The sequence below is a fragment of the Eupeodes corollae genome, chromosome 1, assembly GCF_945859685.1.
Source record: "Eupeodes corollae chromosome 1, idEupCoro1.1, whole genome shotgun sequence".
In the NCBI taxonomy this organism is placed as follows: domain Eukaryota; kingdom Metazoa; phylum Arthropoda; class Insecta; order Diptera; family Syrphidae; genus Eupeodes; species Eupeodes corollae.
Genome location: NC_079147.1, coordinates 89,423,501 through 89,439,209, shown reverse-complemented (window position 1 = coordinate 89,439,209; position 15,709 = coordinate 89,423,501). Strand labels below are relative to the sequence as shown.

At 35.4% G+C, this 15,709-nt stretch overlaps 2 protein-coding genes across 2 annotated transcripts; both read right to left on the bottom strand.

The window, feature by feature from the left end:
* Positions 1-233: 233 nt before the first annotated feature.
* LOC129940608 (E3 ubiquitin-protein ligase TM129) lies at positions 234-8,806 on the bottom strand. Its single transcript, XM_056048996.1, has 3 exons — positions 8,150-8,806; positions 1,001-1,130; positions 234-931 (listed from the first exon to the last, which is right to left on the bottom strand). Exons 1-3 carry the CDS (start codon positions 8,650-8,652, stop codon positions 392-394), a joined length of 1,173 nt encoding a protein of 390 aa, XP_055904971.1. The 5' UTR covers positions 8,653-8,806; the 3' UTR covers positions 234-391.
* Positions 8,807-13,433: 4,627 nt separating this feature from the next.
* Positions 13,434-15,259, bottom strand: LOC129942146 (protein Tube). Its single transcript, XM_056050958.1, has 2 exons — positions 14,730-15,259; positions 13,434-14,664 (listed from the first exon to the last, which is right to left on the bottom strand). The coding sequence occupies exons 1-2, from the start codon at positions 15,073-15,075 to the stop codon at positions 13,562-13,564; spliced, it is 1,449 nt and encodes a 482-aa protein (XP_055906933.1). The 5' UTR covers positions 15,076-15,259; the 3' UTR covers positions 13,434-13,561.
* Positions 15,260-15,709: the final 450 nt, after the last annotated feature.

Below are 15,709 nucleotides of genomic sequence, written 5' to 3'. Positions count from 1 at the left end.
TGATCATAAGCAATAATGTCTCTGTGATGAATTAAAAATAATTTTTTTTTCTATACTGCTACTGTTTATAACAAAAAGAAAAAAGTAATTTTGATTTTAAATAATAAATAGCATAAGAAATTATCTAATCAGGCTGTTTTAATAATACCCACTTGAACAACAGCGCAATGTGATTTTATGACTTAGACCCATGGAGTGTAAGAGCTTAGTGGGTAAACAAAAAATTAAGTCTATTATTTTTGTTTTGTTCGTTTGTTAATATTTTTTTTATTAATATATTCTTTTTAATATCACACACTTATATAAGTCGTACTCAATATCATTTTATAAAATGTTTATAATAAAAGCAAAATGCAATAATTGTAAAGGGTCTTTGTATTTTTTAATTTTTTCAAGGGAGTCTTCTTTCAATGTAACTAACATCGAGTAGGCAGAATGGAGCTCTACACATAGGGCAGGTGCATTTCTTTTCCAACCAAACATCTCGATCGAATTCATTTTGACGTGCAGCAAACCATCGCGCCAAACAGTCGACACACCACATTGGCCGACAATAGCAATTCGTGCAACGATTCTGTTCGGGAATAATTTGTCCTTCAGGTGTCTCATCCAAACACTGCTTGTGGATCTTTATATTCGGTTCGGCGATCATGCAGGCAAAGCACTTATCAGTCACTTGATCGGCTACATAGACAGGATTCAATGACACCTGATTTTTGAATACCTCAATAAAACGATCGATTATATTGCGATGGAATTGAATATTCGAGGGGATTATGATTGGACGGCTAATGCGATCTTCTAGGGTTCGAAATTCTAGTGCATTGATACGTATTTGAAAGTCTTCGACGCCCACTCGACCGGGCCGTACGTTTATACTGATTATTTGCAAGGCATCTGAGGTATCTTGGGCAATGTTGTAGGTTTCACTCTAAAGATAAATAAAAGAAAATAATCTTATTGTACTTCTGCTGATGGTATAATTATTTCTTGGACTTACTTTGTCAACACTTAGTGTTGTATCACTTTGATGTGCAAAATAGACATTGTATGGGGTAGTTTTGATAATCCAGTTTTCAGTTGCAACTACCGATGAAATTGAATTTATTTTCATTTTGAAAACATCTTGTCTGAAATATATTAAACAAAATTTAAAAATTATAAGTAGATAGACTAAGTACCTATGTATATTTCATTTTGGAAGTTGTCAAGTGAAGTTTAGTTCATAACTTGCATATTTGCAAATGTATTTTCTAATAGCAAGAATTTGCTATTTTTATGAGTTTTTTTGTTTAAACTACGATTTGTAAACTAATATAAGATATTAAGAATTGGAAGGTTTACACAATAGAATTTTCATTGTCTAAAGGTTGAAGATGGTGCAGATTATTATAACATTTATTATAACATGATCAACTAATGGGGATGTTCAATAGGACACATATTTTTCTCAAAACCCACCTCTGTCTATCAACTCCTACACTCAAATCCCCGTGGTGAACATCACGTCCCTAGTACCTCAACTGGAGATTGGGTTCCAACCCCAGTGGAAAGTTGTTGGGGGCAGCAAACGAGAGAGGGGGGAGAGGTGTTTCCACTAAGGCACCTCTCCTTATCCAGACGACAGCGAAGGAATTCCCAAGATGGAATCAACGGCGTCTATATTCCCAATAAGGTTGAACTACTTAGTAAACACCTTATAGGGCTTCTTCGACTTATTCGGAGCCCAGGCCTATAAGGAGCGGTTTTATCTGGCTCCCCATCCTTGGAGTTATACTAAGGATCTGGCCCTCCAGGTTGGGGGTTGTGCCGTTGGGGTGACTTCCTGGCCACGTAAAAGCTTTCATAGTTGCGAAGCACCAACAAGCTTCGGATACGGACGGATTTACTGTTGAAAACCTACGCAAACGAATTAAGGACAACGAACTTCGGATATGCACATGGAATGTTAGGTCATTAAACAGACCACCGTGCGGCCGAAGAATTACCGGAGGCCCTAGACTGCTATAAAGCAGTCATCACCGCCACCCAGGAAATACGATGGGATGGGCCAGGCAAAAAGGGGATAAAAACTGCGATATTTACTATGTTGACTGCTACCACGAAAACCAACAGCGCTTATTTGGATGCGGCTTTGTCATTGGAGCCAGACTTAGTCAAAAATTCTTGAGCTATAGGTGCATCAATGAGCGCCTCATGACCATTTGCATCAAGGCTAAATTCAGCAACATTAGCCTGATATGCGCTCACGCCCCCACAGAAGAGAAAGATGACAACACCAAATATATGTTCTTCGAGCTGCTGGACAAGACATATGAGCAGTGCCCTGGCTACGATATTAAAATTGTCTTGGGCGATTTTAATGCCAAGCGAGGAAGGGAAGACATCTTTGGTGGAATAATCAGGAAAAACAGCCTGCACATTAACACTTCCGACAACGGATTCAGGCTCATAGATTTTGCTGCGGGGCGAAACGTCATGGTAGCCAGTACGCGTTTTCCACACCTCAACATCCACAAAGGAACTTGGACTTCTCCAGATCAATCTACCGCCAACCAGATTGACCATATTGCGATCGACGCCAGACACGCTTCCAGCCTCATGGATGTCCGGACTTTCCGAGGAGCTAACATCGACTCGGACCACTACCATGTTGCAGCGAAGGTAGTACTTCGGGTTTCCAGACCCAAGGCAAAACAGGGAGGTGGTGAGAGAAGGTACAACGTCGAACGGCTACAATCGCCAGAGATCGCCAAATCCTTTTCCCACCGAGTTACAACTAACCTCTCTCGAAGTTCTCTGCCGCCAACACAATGTATCGAAAACCAGTGGCAACATTGCCAAGATGCAGTCAGAGAAGCCGCCTCTGATGTGCTGGGTTTCAAGCAGCCACCAACAAGGAACCCCTGGTTTGATGAAGAATGTCGGCAGTCAAATGCAGTCAAACAACAGGCACGCAAAGCGGTGCTACATAAAAGGGCGAGAGCTGCTCGTGAGCTCTATGAGCAGAAGAGGCGAGAGGAACACCGACTTCTCAGAAGGAAAAAGAGAGGGCATGAGAAGCGTGCGGTCGAAGATGTTGAGAGGTATAAAAGCAGGAATGAGGTTCGAAAGTTTTATGAACAGGTGAAATGAAATTCACAGGTACATAAATCTAGAACCGAAGGCTGCAAAGACGAAAGTGGAAACATCATAGTGGAACCGCAGTCAATGCTGAGGATATGGAAGGACCACTTCTGCAGACTGTATAGCGGCGACGAAGAACTGAATTCCGCTGTCAGGCAGGATGATCCATTCAACATAGACGACGAAAGCCAACAACCCCGTCCTTCCGACTTAGACAAAGTAAAGATTGCCATATCTAAGCTGAAGTCTAATAAAGCCGCTGGATCGGATGGCTTGAATGTCGAGCTCTTTAAAGCAGCTGGAGATAAGTTGGTTAGGAGCATGCACTAACTGATCTGTAAGATGTGGTCGGAAGAAAGCATGCCCGATGAATGGAACGTCAGTATTGTTTGCCCGATCCTGAAAAAAGGAGACCCTCTAAACCGCACCAACTATAGAGGAATCAGTCTACTTAACATCGCCTATAAAATCTTCTCTTCTCTAATATGTAAAAGTGTGGTTTTAGACCAGGGAAGTCCACAGCTGATCAAATATTCACATTACGGCAGATCCTGGAAAATACCCAAGAACACCAAATCGACACCCACCATCTTTTAATCGATTTCAAGGCCGCATATGACAGCATCTACATCATCCCTGCCAAACTCGTCCATTTGTTCAGGATAACCATGGAGAATTCACGCTGCTCCATAAAGGTTGGAAACAACTTAACAGAAGCTTTCGATGTCAAAAAAGGTTTTAGACAAGATGCGCTCTCATGTGATTTTTTTAACATCGTGCTTGAAATAATAGTGCAGAGCTCACACGTCAACACTAGAGGCACTATCTTTCAAAAGTCTGTCCAATTACTAGCATATGCTGATGACATTGACATAATCGGAAGAACTCAGCGTGATGTCAATGGGGCTTTTGTGAGTATTGAGGCAGAGACGGCAAAGATGGGTTTAACGGTTAATGAGGGCAAAACAAAGTACATGCTGTCGTGAAGAAAGGACATACAACATCGACAGACGTAACTTTGAGGTAGTCAAGGACTTCGTCTAGGCTCAGCTCCACTGTAAACGCAGAAAACAACACCAGCGCTGAGATCAAAGACAGAATAACTCTTGTTAACCGCTGTTTCTTTAGTTTAGTTTAGTTTAGTGTTTATTTCATCAAACAAAGTTACAATGCTTTAGTGATTACTCGATAATAAAATAATAATAATATACGTACAAAATCAATAATGAATAAAAAACAATAAATAAATAAATAAATATATATATTTCCACCATTAAGGTTTCTCAAAATAACGAGTAAATTGTTTTTAAATGAAAATCTACCAAGACAAAAGTCGATCATATCGCAAACAGAATTGGATTCTTTTAAGCACCTGGTCAATGGTTCATTAGCAGCATAATTTGTTCTGTGGAATGGAATGTTAAATAAATTTTGGTTTCTAAGTATCCTTGCAGGAATATTGAAGTTAATTAAGCTCAAAATTTCCGAACAATCAATATGATTAGTTAAAACATCACGAATAAACATAACTCCAGAAAACTTTCTACGAATATTAAGAGGCAAGATTCCAAATAATTTACACCTTGTTTCATAGGAAGGCATATCAATGCTCCAATGAAGCCTTTTTACTAATACCCTTGTAAAGCGTTTTTGAATTTTCTCAATTCTAAAAGAGTGAACTTCGTACAAAGGGCTCCAAATAGTATTGCAATACTCAAGAGTAGATCTAACAAACGCAAAAAAAAGACATTTCAATGTGTGAGGATCACAGAATTCCTTTGAATTGCGCAAGATAAATCCTAACATAGAATTACCTTTGGCAACTAAAAAGTCTATATGTTTTAAGAAATCAAGTTTTTGATCAAAAATTATCCCTAGATCTTTTTTAAAGGTTACTATAGAAAAAAAGATATTATTTATACTATAGGAAAAATTAATTGATGTACGTTTTCGACAAAACGTTATACTTTGACATTTAGCAATATTAAGGTGTAAGGAGTTAATCCAACACCAATTTGATAATTTTTGAAGATCTTCTTGCAGCAATATGCAAACTTGTTCAGATTTTATACACCGAAAGATTTTCGAATCGTCTGCGTACATTAGACATCTAGAATTTAAGAAAACATTGGGAATGTCATTGATAAATAACAAGAAAAAAAGCGGACCGAGATGGCTTCCTTGTGGAACACCCGAGGTAACATTGATAGGCGATGAAAAAAAAATTATTAATACGAACAAACTGAATGCGACCCTTTAAATATGTCCGTATCCAGTTCAGCAAATTAGAATGAAAACCAATTTTATTCAACTTCATAAGTAATATATCATGGTTCACCCTATCAAAAGCTTTGGAAAAATCTGTATAAACAACATCGAATTGGAAACCTTTTTCGAGCCCGTTTAAAATGGTGTTTGAAAAAATTGTTAGGTTGGTGCTGGTAGATCTACCAGCCAACCCATGTTGACAGGGAGAGATAACATGTTTTACCATTGAAGTTAATTTTTCATAAACCAATTTTTCAAACATTTTTGGAACGGTAGAGATCTTGCAAATAGGGCGGTAGTTTGAAACATCCTGCCTATTTCCTGGTTTATAAATTGGTGTAATGATAGAACGCTTCCACGTACTTAAAAATTCACCACTTTCAAAAGATCGATTAAAAATTATTTGTAAAGGAACAGCAAATACTATTGAACATTTCTGTAAAATAATAGGTGCAATTCCATCTATATCAAGTCTTGTGTCTACTTTGACCGCTGATAAAGCTTTTTCAATTTCCTCAATTGAAAAATGTAAACTTCCAATATTCAGACAACTATCAATACCGTTAAATTGATTATCGAGATTTATATTTGGATTTGGATTACTATCTAAATAAACGGATTGAAAATGTTTACCAAAAAAGTTACAAACTACTTTAAGATCCGAAGATGATATTCCATCGTGACGCATTAGATTAGGAATGCCATTTGATTGTTTTTTCGTATTTATAAATTTCCAAAAACTTTTACTATTAGATTTTAAATCACTTTCAACAGATAAAAGATATTGATTGTAAAGAAATTTATTTAAAGTATCAAAATTCTTTTGCAATAACCGATATTGTTTGTAAAGATCACGGTCATTGTTTGATTTGCGAAAATGCTTATAAACCTTATTTTTTTATTATTAAGATTAATTAATCTTTTATTAAACCAAACTGGTTTTGAAAAGCTTTTCCTTTTAATTTTAGGTGTGTACAATGCAATTGCATCATGCACAATTTTTAAAAAAGAATCGTAGCACTTCTCAAAATTTGCACCAACAAATAATGCATGCCAATCATTTTCATTGAGAAGACTATTGATTGAATCATAATTCGATTTAGCAAAATTATATTTAAATTTAGAACCGAGAGTTTCAGCTGAAAAATACACATACAATTCTACATGCAAACTGAATGCGACATGATGAATTATATTATACTAACGCACAAATCTGAATCAACGAAAACCAAATCAAGCACATTGTTAAAAGAATTATGAAAATGATTTAGTTGCCTAAGATCAAATTGCGCAAAAGTATCCACAACTTCACAATCATGATTAAATATAACATTAAATGGAACAAGTATTTTATCATCAGGATCAAAAATCCACTTAACATTCGGCAAATTAAAATCACCTACAATAATAACTTTTTGATTTTCTTTTCGGCTTTTTAGAATAAATTTACAATTTTCAATGTGAGCTTTATATAAATCAAATGAGCTACTTGGTGTAATGTAAGAAACGAGCTGTACGGGCTGTACAGCGACGTAGACTTAGCCAGAAGGGTAAAAGTCCAACGACTGAGATGGCTGGGTCACGTAGAGCTCATGGCAACCATTGCTCCCGCCCTGAAAGTCTTTGAATCCACACCCACAGGACAGCGCAGTAGAGAAAGACCGCAGATCAGGTGGCGCGCACAAGTGGAAGGTGACCTCACCCAACTAGGAGCGCGAAACTGGAGACATCTAGCTAGGGACCGAGCTAAATGGAGAAGTGTGTTGGGTGAGGCCCTAGTTCACACAGGTCTGTAGCGCCACCTTAAGTAAGTAAGGTTTATTGCAATTGAACTTAAAACTAGACAGTTGATTTCTTAGAAGGCAAATACATAAGATTAAGAAACATGTTATAGGTACATATAATGTCGCATCGTAAGATCGATGACGTGCTTTATTAATTTCTTGTCGATTTCTTTAAGTATTTACATAAATGAGCACGCATGAGTATAGACCTAGGAGATGATTAATGGGAGTACATTTCGAATGAATGATGAATGTCTTAAGATCCTTACAAAAAGTAAACTAATTTCATTTTTAGCATCATTTTTAAAGCTGTTTTTTTTTTAAATAATAAACGGGTGTCTTACGCATTAAAGATTTAACAAAAATAAACAACATTAAAACGAAAATGGGGAATGGCTCATGTACACATTAAATAGAGCTGTATTAACCTTTTTGATGCCCTAGGGATGGTGTTCCCTAAGATTAATAAAGGATGATATTTGGTTGGTATCTAATAACCGAACTGATAAGCTAAGGCAAAATAAAGTCGATTCCTAAAACCACTCTCGTCATAACCAATGATGCTAAAAACAACATCTCTATCATGATAACAAACACACAAAGAACAGAACCAATTTTTCGAGCGAATTATGAGTGACGACATATTTAAAAGAAATGTGTATCAAAAAGCTTATGTCAACTAACTAGGGTCTTCCAAGAAGTAATCGATATGTCGAGTTATCAAAAATTGAGTTCAACGAATCGACAGCTGTTAAAGTGCCTTTGACGGCTATAAATGAACTAGAGGAAAGTTTATGTAGGTGGCTATTTTATAAACATTTTATTAAGAATACAACCAAAAAGGAAACAAAAGTGTAACGTGGGAAGTTCGACTCTGTTTATGTTCTCCTTAAACCATTTCTTTTTGCAAATTATTGCCAACAACTTGAATAGTTCTTAAATGATAATAAAGTCTTTAATTTCACGCTTACCTTCTATATTCGTTATTTATATCGCTAGCAAGTGTAGCATAGCTATTGGGTGTATTTGAGAATTTCTTCAATGTTCGACTTATTGGATGTTTCTCCCAATTATTTTGCATCCAATAAACAATCAAACCGGGAACAAACAAAACAGCAATAACACTAAAACGCTGTGCTACTTTCCATGTAATGCACTTCAATGCCCAAGGTCCATCCACGATTATTCTATCGTTTGAGTCTAAAATTCCTCCCTCCTCATCGTCATCATCACCAATTGCAAATTTAAGATGATGAATTAGAAAATAAAACGCTGGTAAACAACTATGAATGACTAAGTTCAATGAGGTTCTTTTCTGATGATAACGCACGAACTCGACGTCCTTGGAGCCAAGAAATTTTGAAAAACAATTCTCGACCGTAAGACCAAGTGAAATGAACTCCTCCGGTGGATAGGCAATGCAGAAGCAAAGTAATATGTAAAAGAAATTAAAAATCAATTCAGCTTCTTCCATTGTCTTTTTTTTGTTGAAGAAAAACTACGCCACAACCAAAAAATTATAATAACCCCGAATCCAGAACCAAAAACGAATAAATAGCCAACGAAAGCAATTTCTGTGGTAGAACTTTTTTTCTAATAACTGATGTTTATTTTCGGTAATTTATGTGACAGATGGTAACTTTTTGTTTAGCTTAGCTGTCAAAATTGACAACTGGAATGTGGATTGTGTGTGGAATGAATTTCTTATTATGTGGAAGGTGGACCAGCTCCACAGACAGTAAGGCAAAGAAATTTTAAAGTTGGACGAAAAGCTGTTAGAAGATCTATGGTTAAAAAAGAATAGATTTGCATGCTTAGGAAAAATGGTTGTGATTGGTGTATATAATCATAAAGGGCTCAACTTTCCATTACCGCAGCACGAATTTCGAATCGCGGTTTTTTTTATTCGATAGATATGTGCAAATAAATAATAACTATAGCAATTTTAGAGCGAGGAAACTTTTATTTCTATTTTTAATTAATTTTTAAAGTTCACTTTTTTCCATACAAAACACTCAAAAATGGTTGATTTTGACATTTCTTCCCTGTTTTATGTTCAGTGTTGCCATACTTGTTTTTTTTTTCTTGGTAATTTCTTTTATTTTAGTGCTCAAATGGAAAAGTACTTTGCATATACCCAAACTCGCACCCACCCCAAATCCTATAGTGACCCCAAGCAGGGGGGTTGCAGGGGGGCAGCATGCCCCCCCTTACATACCTAGCTCTTAGTACGCCGTACTATCAATTAAAAAAAACTTGTTTTAGGCTCAAAAAATGCAATACAAAAAAGTAGGGTTAAGTCCGAAAAAGAAAATATTTTTTTTTATGACTTAAAGTTGTTTCCTCGCCCTAATATTTAAAACATGTTCTATTGAGACCCCTACCTAACTGTAAAAAAAAAATCAGAAGGAAATTCGTGCTGCGGTAATGGAAAGTCGCCCCTCATAAAGCTGCATATTATTCATATCATCAAATTTTTTAAGCTTCAATTCAAAAGAAATCGGCTTAACTTCCCATTACCACAGCCCATTTTTTTTATTTGATAGATATGTGCAAATAAATAATAATTATAGCAATTTCAGATCGCGGAAACATTTATTTCTATTTTAAATTAATTTTCAAAGTTCACTTTTCGCATACAAAACACGTAAAAATGGTTGATTTTGACATTTCTTCGTTGTTTTTGGTCAGTATTGCCATACTTAATTTTTTGTTGTTGGGGATTTCTTTGATTTTATTGCTCAAATACAAAATGTACTTTGCATATAACCAAACTCGCCCCATATCCTTTAGTGACCCCAAGCAGGGGGGTTGAATACCTTACATGCCTAGCCGTTACTACGCCGCGCCGTACTATCAATTCAAAGAACTAGTTTTAGGCTTAAAGAACGAAATACAAAAAAAGTTTATGATTTAAAGGTTTCACCTCGCCCTAATATTTAAAACATGTTCTACAGAGACCCCTTACTAACTGCAAACAAAAGTCAGAAGGAAATTCGTGCTGCGGTAATCGAAAGGAGCCCCGAGAATTCTACTTAATTGACACATGGGCATGGTGTGTCTATGATCTACTTAATCAACAATAACTGCTTCTATGTTTTCTTGAGCCTATTTACACCGAGACTAAAACACAATTTTGTTGAACTTTTTAAAAATGCGAGTTTTTCTACTTAAATTAACACAATTTTTTTGTAAAACCCAGCCAAAAACCGAAAAATTTGAAATAATGCAGATAACATGAAGCTGTCAAAAAAAATCGAATTGAATCAATCCTTAGATGAGAAGGCTACAAAACATTCATCAGACAAGCTAAAAGCCTATCACAATTTTTATTTTGTATTGCACAGAATTATTACTTATTTCTTTTGTAATTTACAAACTAACATTTTTAAAGCAAACATTTAATGAAGTTGTGCAGGAAGTGAAAACATCATAGAGTAATAAAGCTCAGCTTTTAGTCGATTGAAAAATCTTGATCAACTGTCATTTTGACAGAAGTAGACTTGACTTGATCGTTGAGAGATTTTTCTTGACTAACATTCAAGTCAACTTTCCATTAGAGTTTCCTTAATTTTCAGGTAATTTTTGGCAGGTGACCAATCAGATACTAAAAACTTGGCCAACTTTCAAGTACTCGTGCCTTATGGCGTATGAATCTACCTAAACTAAAAATCTACGTTCCTATTTAGGAAATTATTGGCATTTATTTTTATTATGATAATATTGGTATGGTTCAATTATGTATGGAACTAAATATTTGCCAAATTTCCACCATGTCCTCGGCGACACATCTTCATCCGATGGACAAAATTTTCGACGAATGTGTGTTAATTATATTTGTGTATTATACACCCACCGACAAAAAAACCCTCGCACTGCTATATTTTCAAATTTATGAGTTTTAACGGTAAAATCTATTTTTTCTTTTTTTTTACTATTATGTCATTTGTTTTAACAAATGAGCAGTCAAGTGAAGAGCGCATGTAAAAAATAAGCTTTTATATAAAAAATCATAATTTTGTCTGTTTCCTTTATTTGACTACGGTTTTATCTTTAGTGAAGAAGGCTCATAACCTTACTGTAACCTTACATAAGGAAAATCTTACCCAAAGGGAAGTAGCACGTCTGGTTGGTGCCAATGGTCGCATTTATAAAGCTATTGGCTACGTAGTCAAAATTCAACTAGCTTTGTGAATGCAAGACTACACTACAAAGCTAGTCAATCTGGAACTGTCATATTATTGACAAATGCAAATATATAAAATGAGAAACATTTTTAATTTGATAACTTTGACTTATAATTTTTATTTTTTATTTCAATAACATCAAATTTAAGACATAATTTTAATGATCTATATTAGTATATAAATACTGAACGATTTATTTCATTTTCTATTCGTGTGGTTTACCGATCAGCTGATTGTGAAACGTCAAAATCATTCTCCACTAACTTTGTACCTAGCCGAATTTTGTACACTACGTCGGAGGAGAAATTTCAACTACTTTTGTAGTTAGATTTAGCCAATCAGAATCCCTTGAATACGTAACCACTAGCTTTCCAAATGCGACCAATGGGAATGCCACCAATGAATGGAGTGTGCGTCATGTCCTTACAAACTAGGTACCAGTCGAATGATTCCATTTCATGAAAAATTGGAATTGGTAGACCTAAATCAACGAATAAAAGAGAAGATCGTCTTATTAACCGCCTACATCAATCAGTAATCTATTTAACTATGATGGGGTCATAAACAGAAGTTTTTAGTCTCAAACAGTCAAACTGGAAAACAAATAAGTGACAGAATCATACAAAGGCTGCTGAATAATATGGGACTTAATGCACCGGTGACCCGCAAAAAAGCCTTTGCATGCTGGCAGAATGAAGAAGCAAAGGTTGGAATGGACTAAGTCACACAAAAGTTGGACTGGAAATGATTGAGGACAAGTTTATTTTTTCGGACGAATCCAAATTTAATTTGTTCGGACCCGACGGTAATGCGATAGTCGCCCGCAAAAAAGAAGAAAGGTATTCAGATCAATGTGTTTTACCTAGTGTGAAAGATTCTCCTTATATTATTGTATGGGAAGCCATTACAATGTTTGGTGTTGGGGCTATTAGTAAACTGGAAGGTACGATCAATGCTGCAAAATACATTGAAAAAATCAATGAAGGTGTTTTGCGAACATTGGAGCAATTTTCCGAGCATACTCAAAATCTAATTTTCCAAGACGACTCAGCTCCATGCCATCGAGCCAAAACGGTACTTTAAAATTTGAATTAATGACATTTATGAGTTTTGCATATTCAGGTTAAAAATCACAAATATTCTCTTGAGATTTGCTCACTTATATGGCCCAGAAACACTCCGGACCTGAATCCGATTGAGAACTGTTGGCAGCAAATTTGTAAAAAAAAAATAGAGAAAAACGCATAAAAACAATACAGTGAATAAAATTGGTAATTGAGGAAGTTTGGTATAAGGAAATAGAAGACAATTATTTTAAAAACCTGTTTAATACGATGCCAAACCGATGCCAAAGTTATGAAAAAAAGGGGCGGAACGACTAAGCATTAGTTTTTTTCTTGATTTTTGTAAATATTTATTTTGTATCTAACCAATATAACAAATAAACCATACATTTTTCAAAGAAAACTGTTTTTTTTTGGCACTAAAATGGTGTGTAAACAGGAAAAAATAATATGACTAATTTTCGTTTTTTTTCTTATTATTTAAAAGACAAATACACATTAAAAAGAAAAGAACCGTAACTTTAATTGAAAATTATTCGTTAAGAAAATAGATTTAAAATTATGAAATATATGTAAGGAATACTGAAAATAGACTATGTTTTATTCAGAAGATCTACCGCGAGGGTTTTTGTCGCTGGGTGTATATTAAATTATTCATTTTCAAACAGTTGGAGCTCCACTTCTTCAAAATTCACCTGAAAAGTTCAAGTTCAAGAACTCCAAGCCTGAATAAGAAAAGAGAAATTTAAAAGAAAACAGTCAAAAGAGAATTAAAAAACTTCTTTTAAGAAAGAAATTTTAAGATAGAGAAATAGAAAAAGAATTTAATCAAAACTTAAATGGCAAAAAGGTCTGATACTTATTTTAGAAGTTTGCTGTGAAAACCAATGGGTTCTTTTTCTCAAGCGTTATATTGAAATTTTGAATTCCCTCTTAATTAGAGTCTAAATTTTAAGTGAAGAATCGAATGATTTTGGAACAGCTGGAATTATAAAAATACTGTAAATTTGTATACAAAAATATAAATGATCACTTTATTTTAACAAATTTGTAACAATTTGACAAGAATTTAAAAGCCTTCGTTTAGGTTGGTAACCTTTGAACTGTCTAAAAATTCAATTCACGTTCGCATTCATTTTAAAGCACTCAGACATGGAATGTTGTCAAAGGATGTTGATCTTTCATTGAGACTAATTTCAAAGCTGTTCTCTTCACTAGTCGCCGTCACATTCGTTAGGCTGGAGTCATTGTTTGAACTTCGTTGATCCAACATACTCAGGTTAGGTGCTGAAATGTCATCGTCATCGGACGTGCTAGAAATAGTACTATCACCACTGGATAATGATTGTCTCGATGGAGACAAATCATGGAGGGCTTTTGAATTGGTCTTATCAGAGCTACCTGGCTGTGATGTGTCATGTACGTTGAGGGTGGATAAATTTGGAATGATGTCTCCCAGAGAGGACTGAGCATTAAAAGCACTAAGGTTTGGTAGATCCAACGACACCGACGACGTCAATTTCTGGTGGTCAGAAGTGGATTGATTAAGTTCTGATAACATTGGAATGTTGTCATGTGCTTCTGTAACACTGGTTGATGAAAATTTCATCAGTTCCGAAGGCTGCTTGGGTGCTATATTCTCGTTGTTTTTATCGACTGCCGACGACGAACTAGAATTATCTCTAACAATTGTATTATTTGAGATGCTAAGGCGATTGTCGTTGGGAATGTGTTTTGATGTCGAAGTGTTCTGGACCAGAGCACTTAGAATTGGCAAATCTCCCGAAACTGACGACATTTGGTCAGCATTAATTGTGTCTGAGCTGTTATTAGATTCTGCTGAAGCAGTATTAGTCTGGTTAAATACTGATAGCATAGGAATGTCTTCTTCCGAAGCAGTAATGGTTTTTGAGGAAAATTTCATAAGATCCGAATGCTGTATTGAAGCTTCCACTTTATTGTTGTTGTCATTGGTAGAGGAAGGATTTAATTCGTTTGAGCTCTTGGTCTGAGGTATAATGCTGAGTCGTTTAACGTTGGGAGTGTATTTCTCATAGTAGTCAATGTTATTGTCAGCCAATCTGGAGGGATCGGCGTTGTCATTGAGTGTATTTGTGCCTAGAGAATCTGCATTTTCAAGCATATCTTCTACGCCCTGCACAAATTCAGTATCAAGTGGAATAGAGATATCAATTCTGGCTGCAGGTCCTTGTGATGGTCTAGCTGGGGGTGGCTCTAAAAAAAGAGATAAGTACTAACTTATTAAGAAAAAATCCATGAGAGAAAGACATAGAACTTACCATTTAGATATCTTATTGCGACTAGATCAGCTGCTCTGAAAAGATGTGCTCTAGCCAGCAGCTCCAGCAGAACACCCAACGTAGGACGTACTCTTCCCGATGTACCCCATTCTTCAAAAAGAATCTCGGCAGCCATACGGTTTTGATTCTTGCTCGCATTCTCTATCAATCGTTCATGGTCCGAATTATATTTGTAGGTTTGTATATCTTGAGGTGAATCAGAGAATGGGTTTTTTGGTATGATGCGCATAAGTTTCCTCCAAGAATCATTTAGATCTAGAATTTGCGCCAACTCGTATAATTGAATTGAAGTTAACTTGCGAATTTCTTTTTCTCTTGTATACATTTTATGGATGGTTTATTTAGAATTTATGGAATGGAACTTTTTGGCGGCGGAAGTTTTAATAATAATTTATATAGAAATGTGCATATTTTTTAAATGGGAATATTATTTTGAATTAAAGAAGGGACGAAGACGCTAGAAATTGACTCACGAACGACACAAAACCTTATTTTTTACGTTTGACAGATATTTCTTTTGTTCCACATCACACCCAATCCACAAATAACGAAAGTCAGCTGATCAAAGAGAACATATGTTTTCATAAAAACAGTAAAAAGTGATGCCAATTCTATTTGCGCAGAGTGGAAAGTGTTGAACAAATTAGAGGTTGATAAAAGTTTAATTGACATATGAAGAACAAGATTTAATGCAAAATGTGACAAGAAAATAACGGATCTCTAATGGAGTTTTCCATGAGTAAATTCAGATTTTCTTCAAAAATTGATATTTTTCGTGGTGAATGGATTTAAGACTTTAAAGATTGAATTTGTGAAGTATTCAATTTAAGGGCATAGCCTCAAACGTGCGAATTGGTCATGGAATATTTATGGCGTGGCGTCTTCTATTTGTAATAATTACATACCTATTCCTTCGCAAATTGAATTAATATCAATTGATTTCTATACAAAAGACAAAT

Coding starts and splice junctions, on each gene's coding strand:
- LOC129940608 (XM_056048996.1), bottom strand. CDS start 8,652: ATGGAAGAAGCTGAATTGATTTTTAATTTCTTTTACATATTACTTTGC. Junction 1,131..8,149: donor ATAAATAACGAATATAGAAG/GTAAGCGTGAAA, acceptor AATATATTTCAG/ACAAGATGTTTTCAAAATGA. Junction 932..1,000: donor CAACACTAAGTGTTGACAAA/GTAAGTCCAAGA, acceptor ATTTATCTTTAG/AGTGAAACCTACAACATTGC.
- LOC129942146 (XM_056050958.1), bottom strand. CDS start 15,075: ATGTATACAAGAGAAAAAGAAATTCGCAAGTTAACTTCAATTCAATTA. Junction 14,665..14,729: donor CGCAATAAGATATCTAAATG/GTAAGTTCTATG, acceptor CTCTTTTTTTAG/AGCCACCCCCAGCTAGACCA.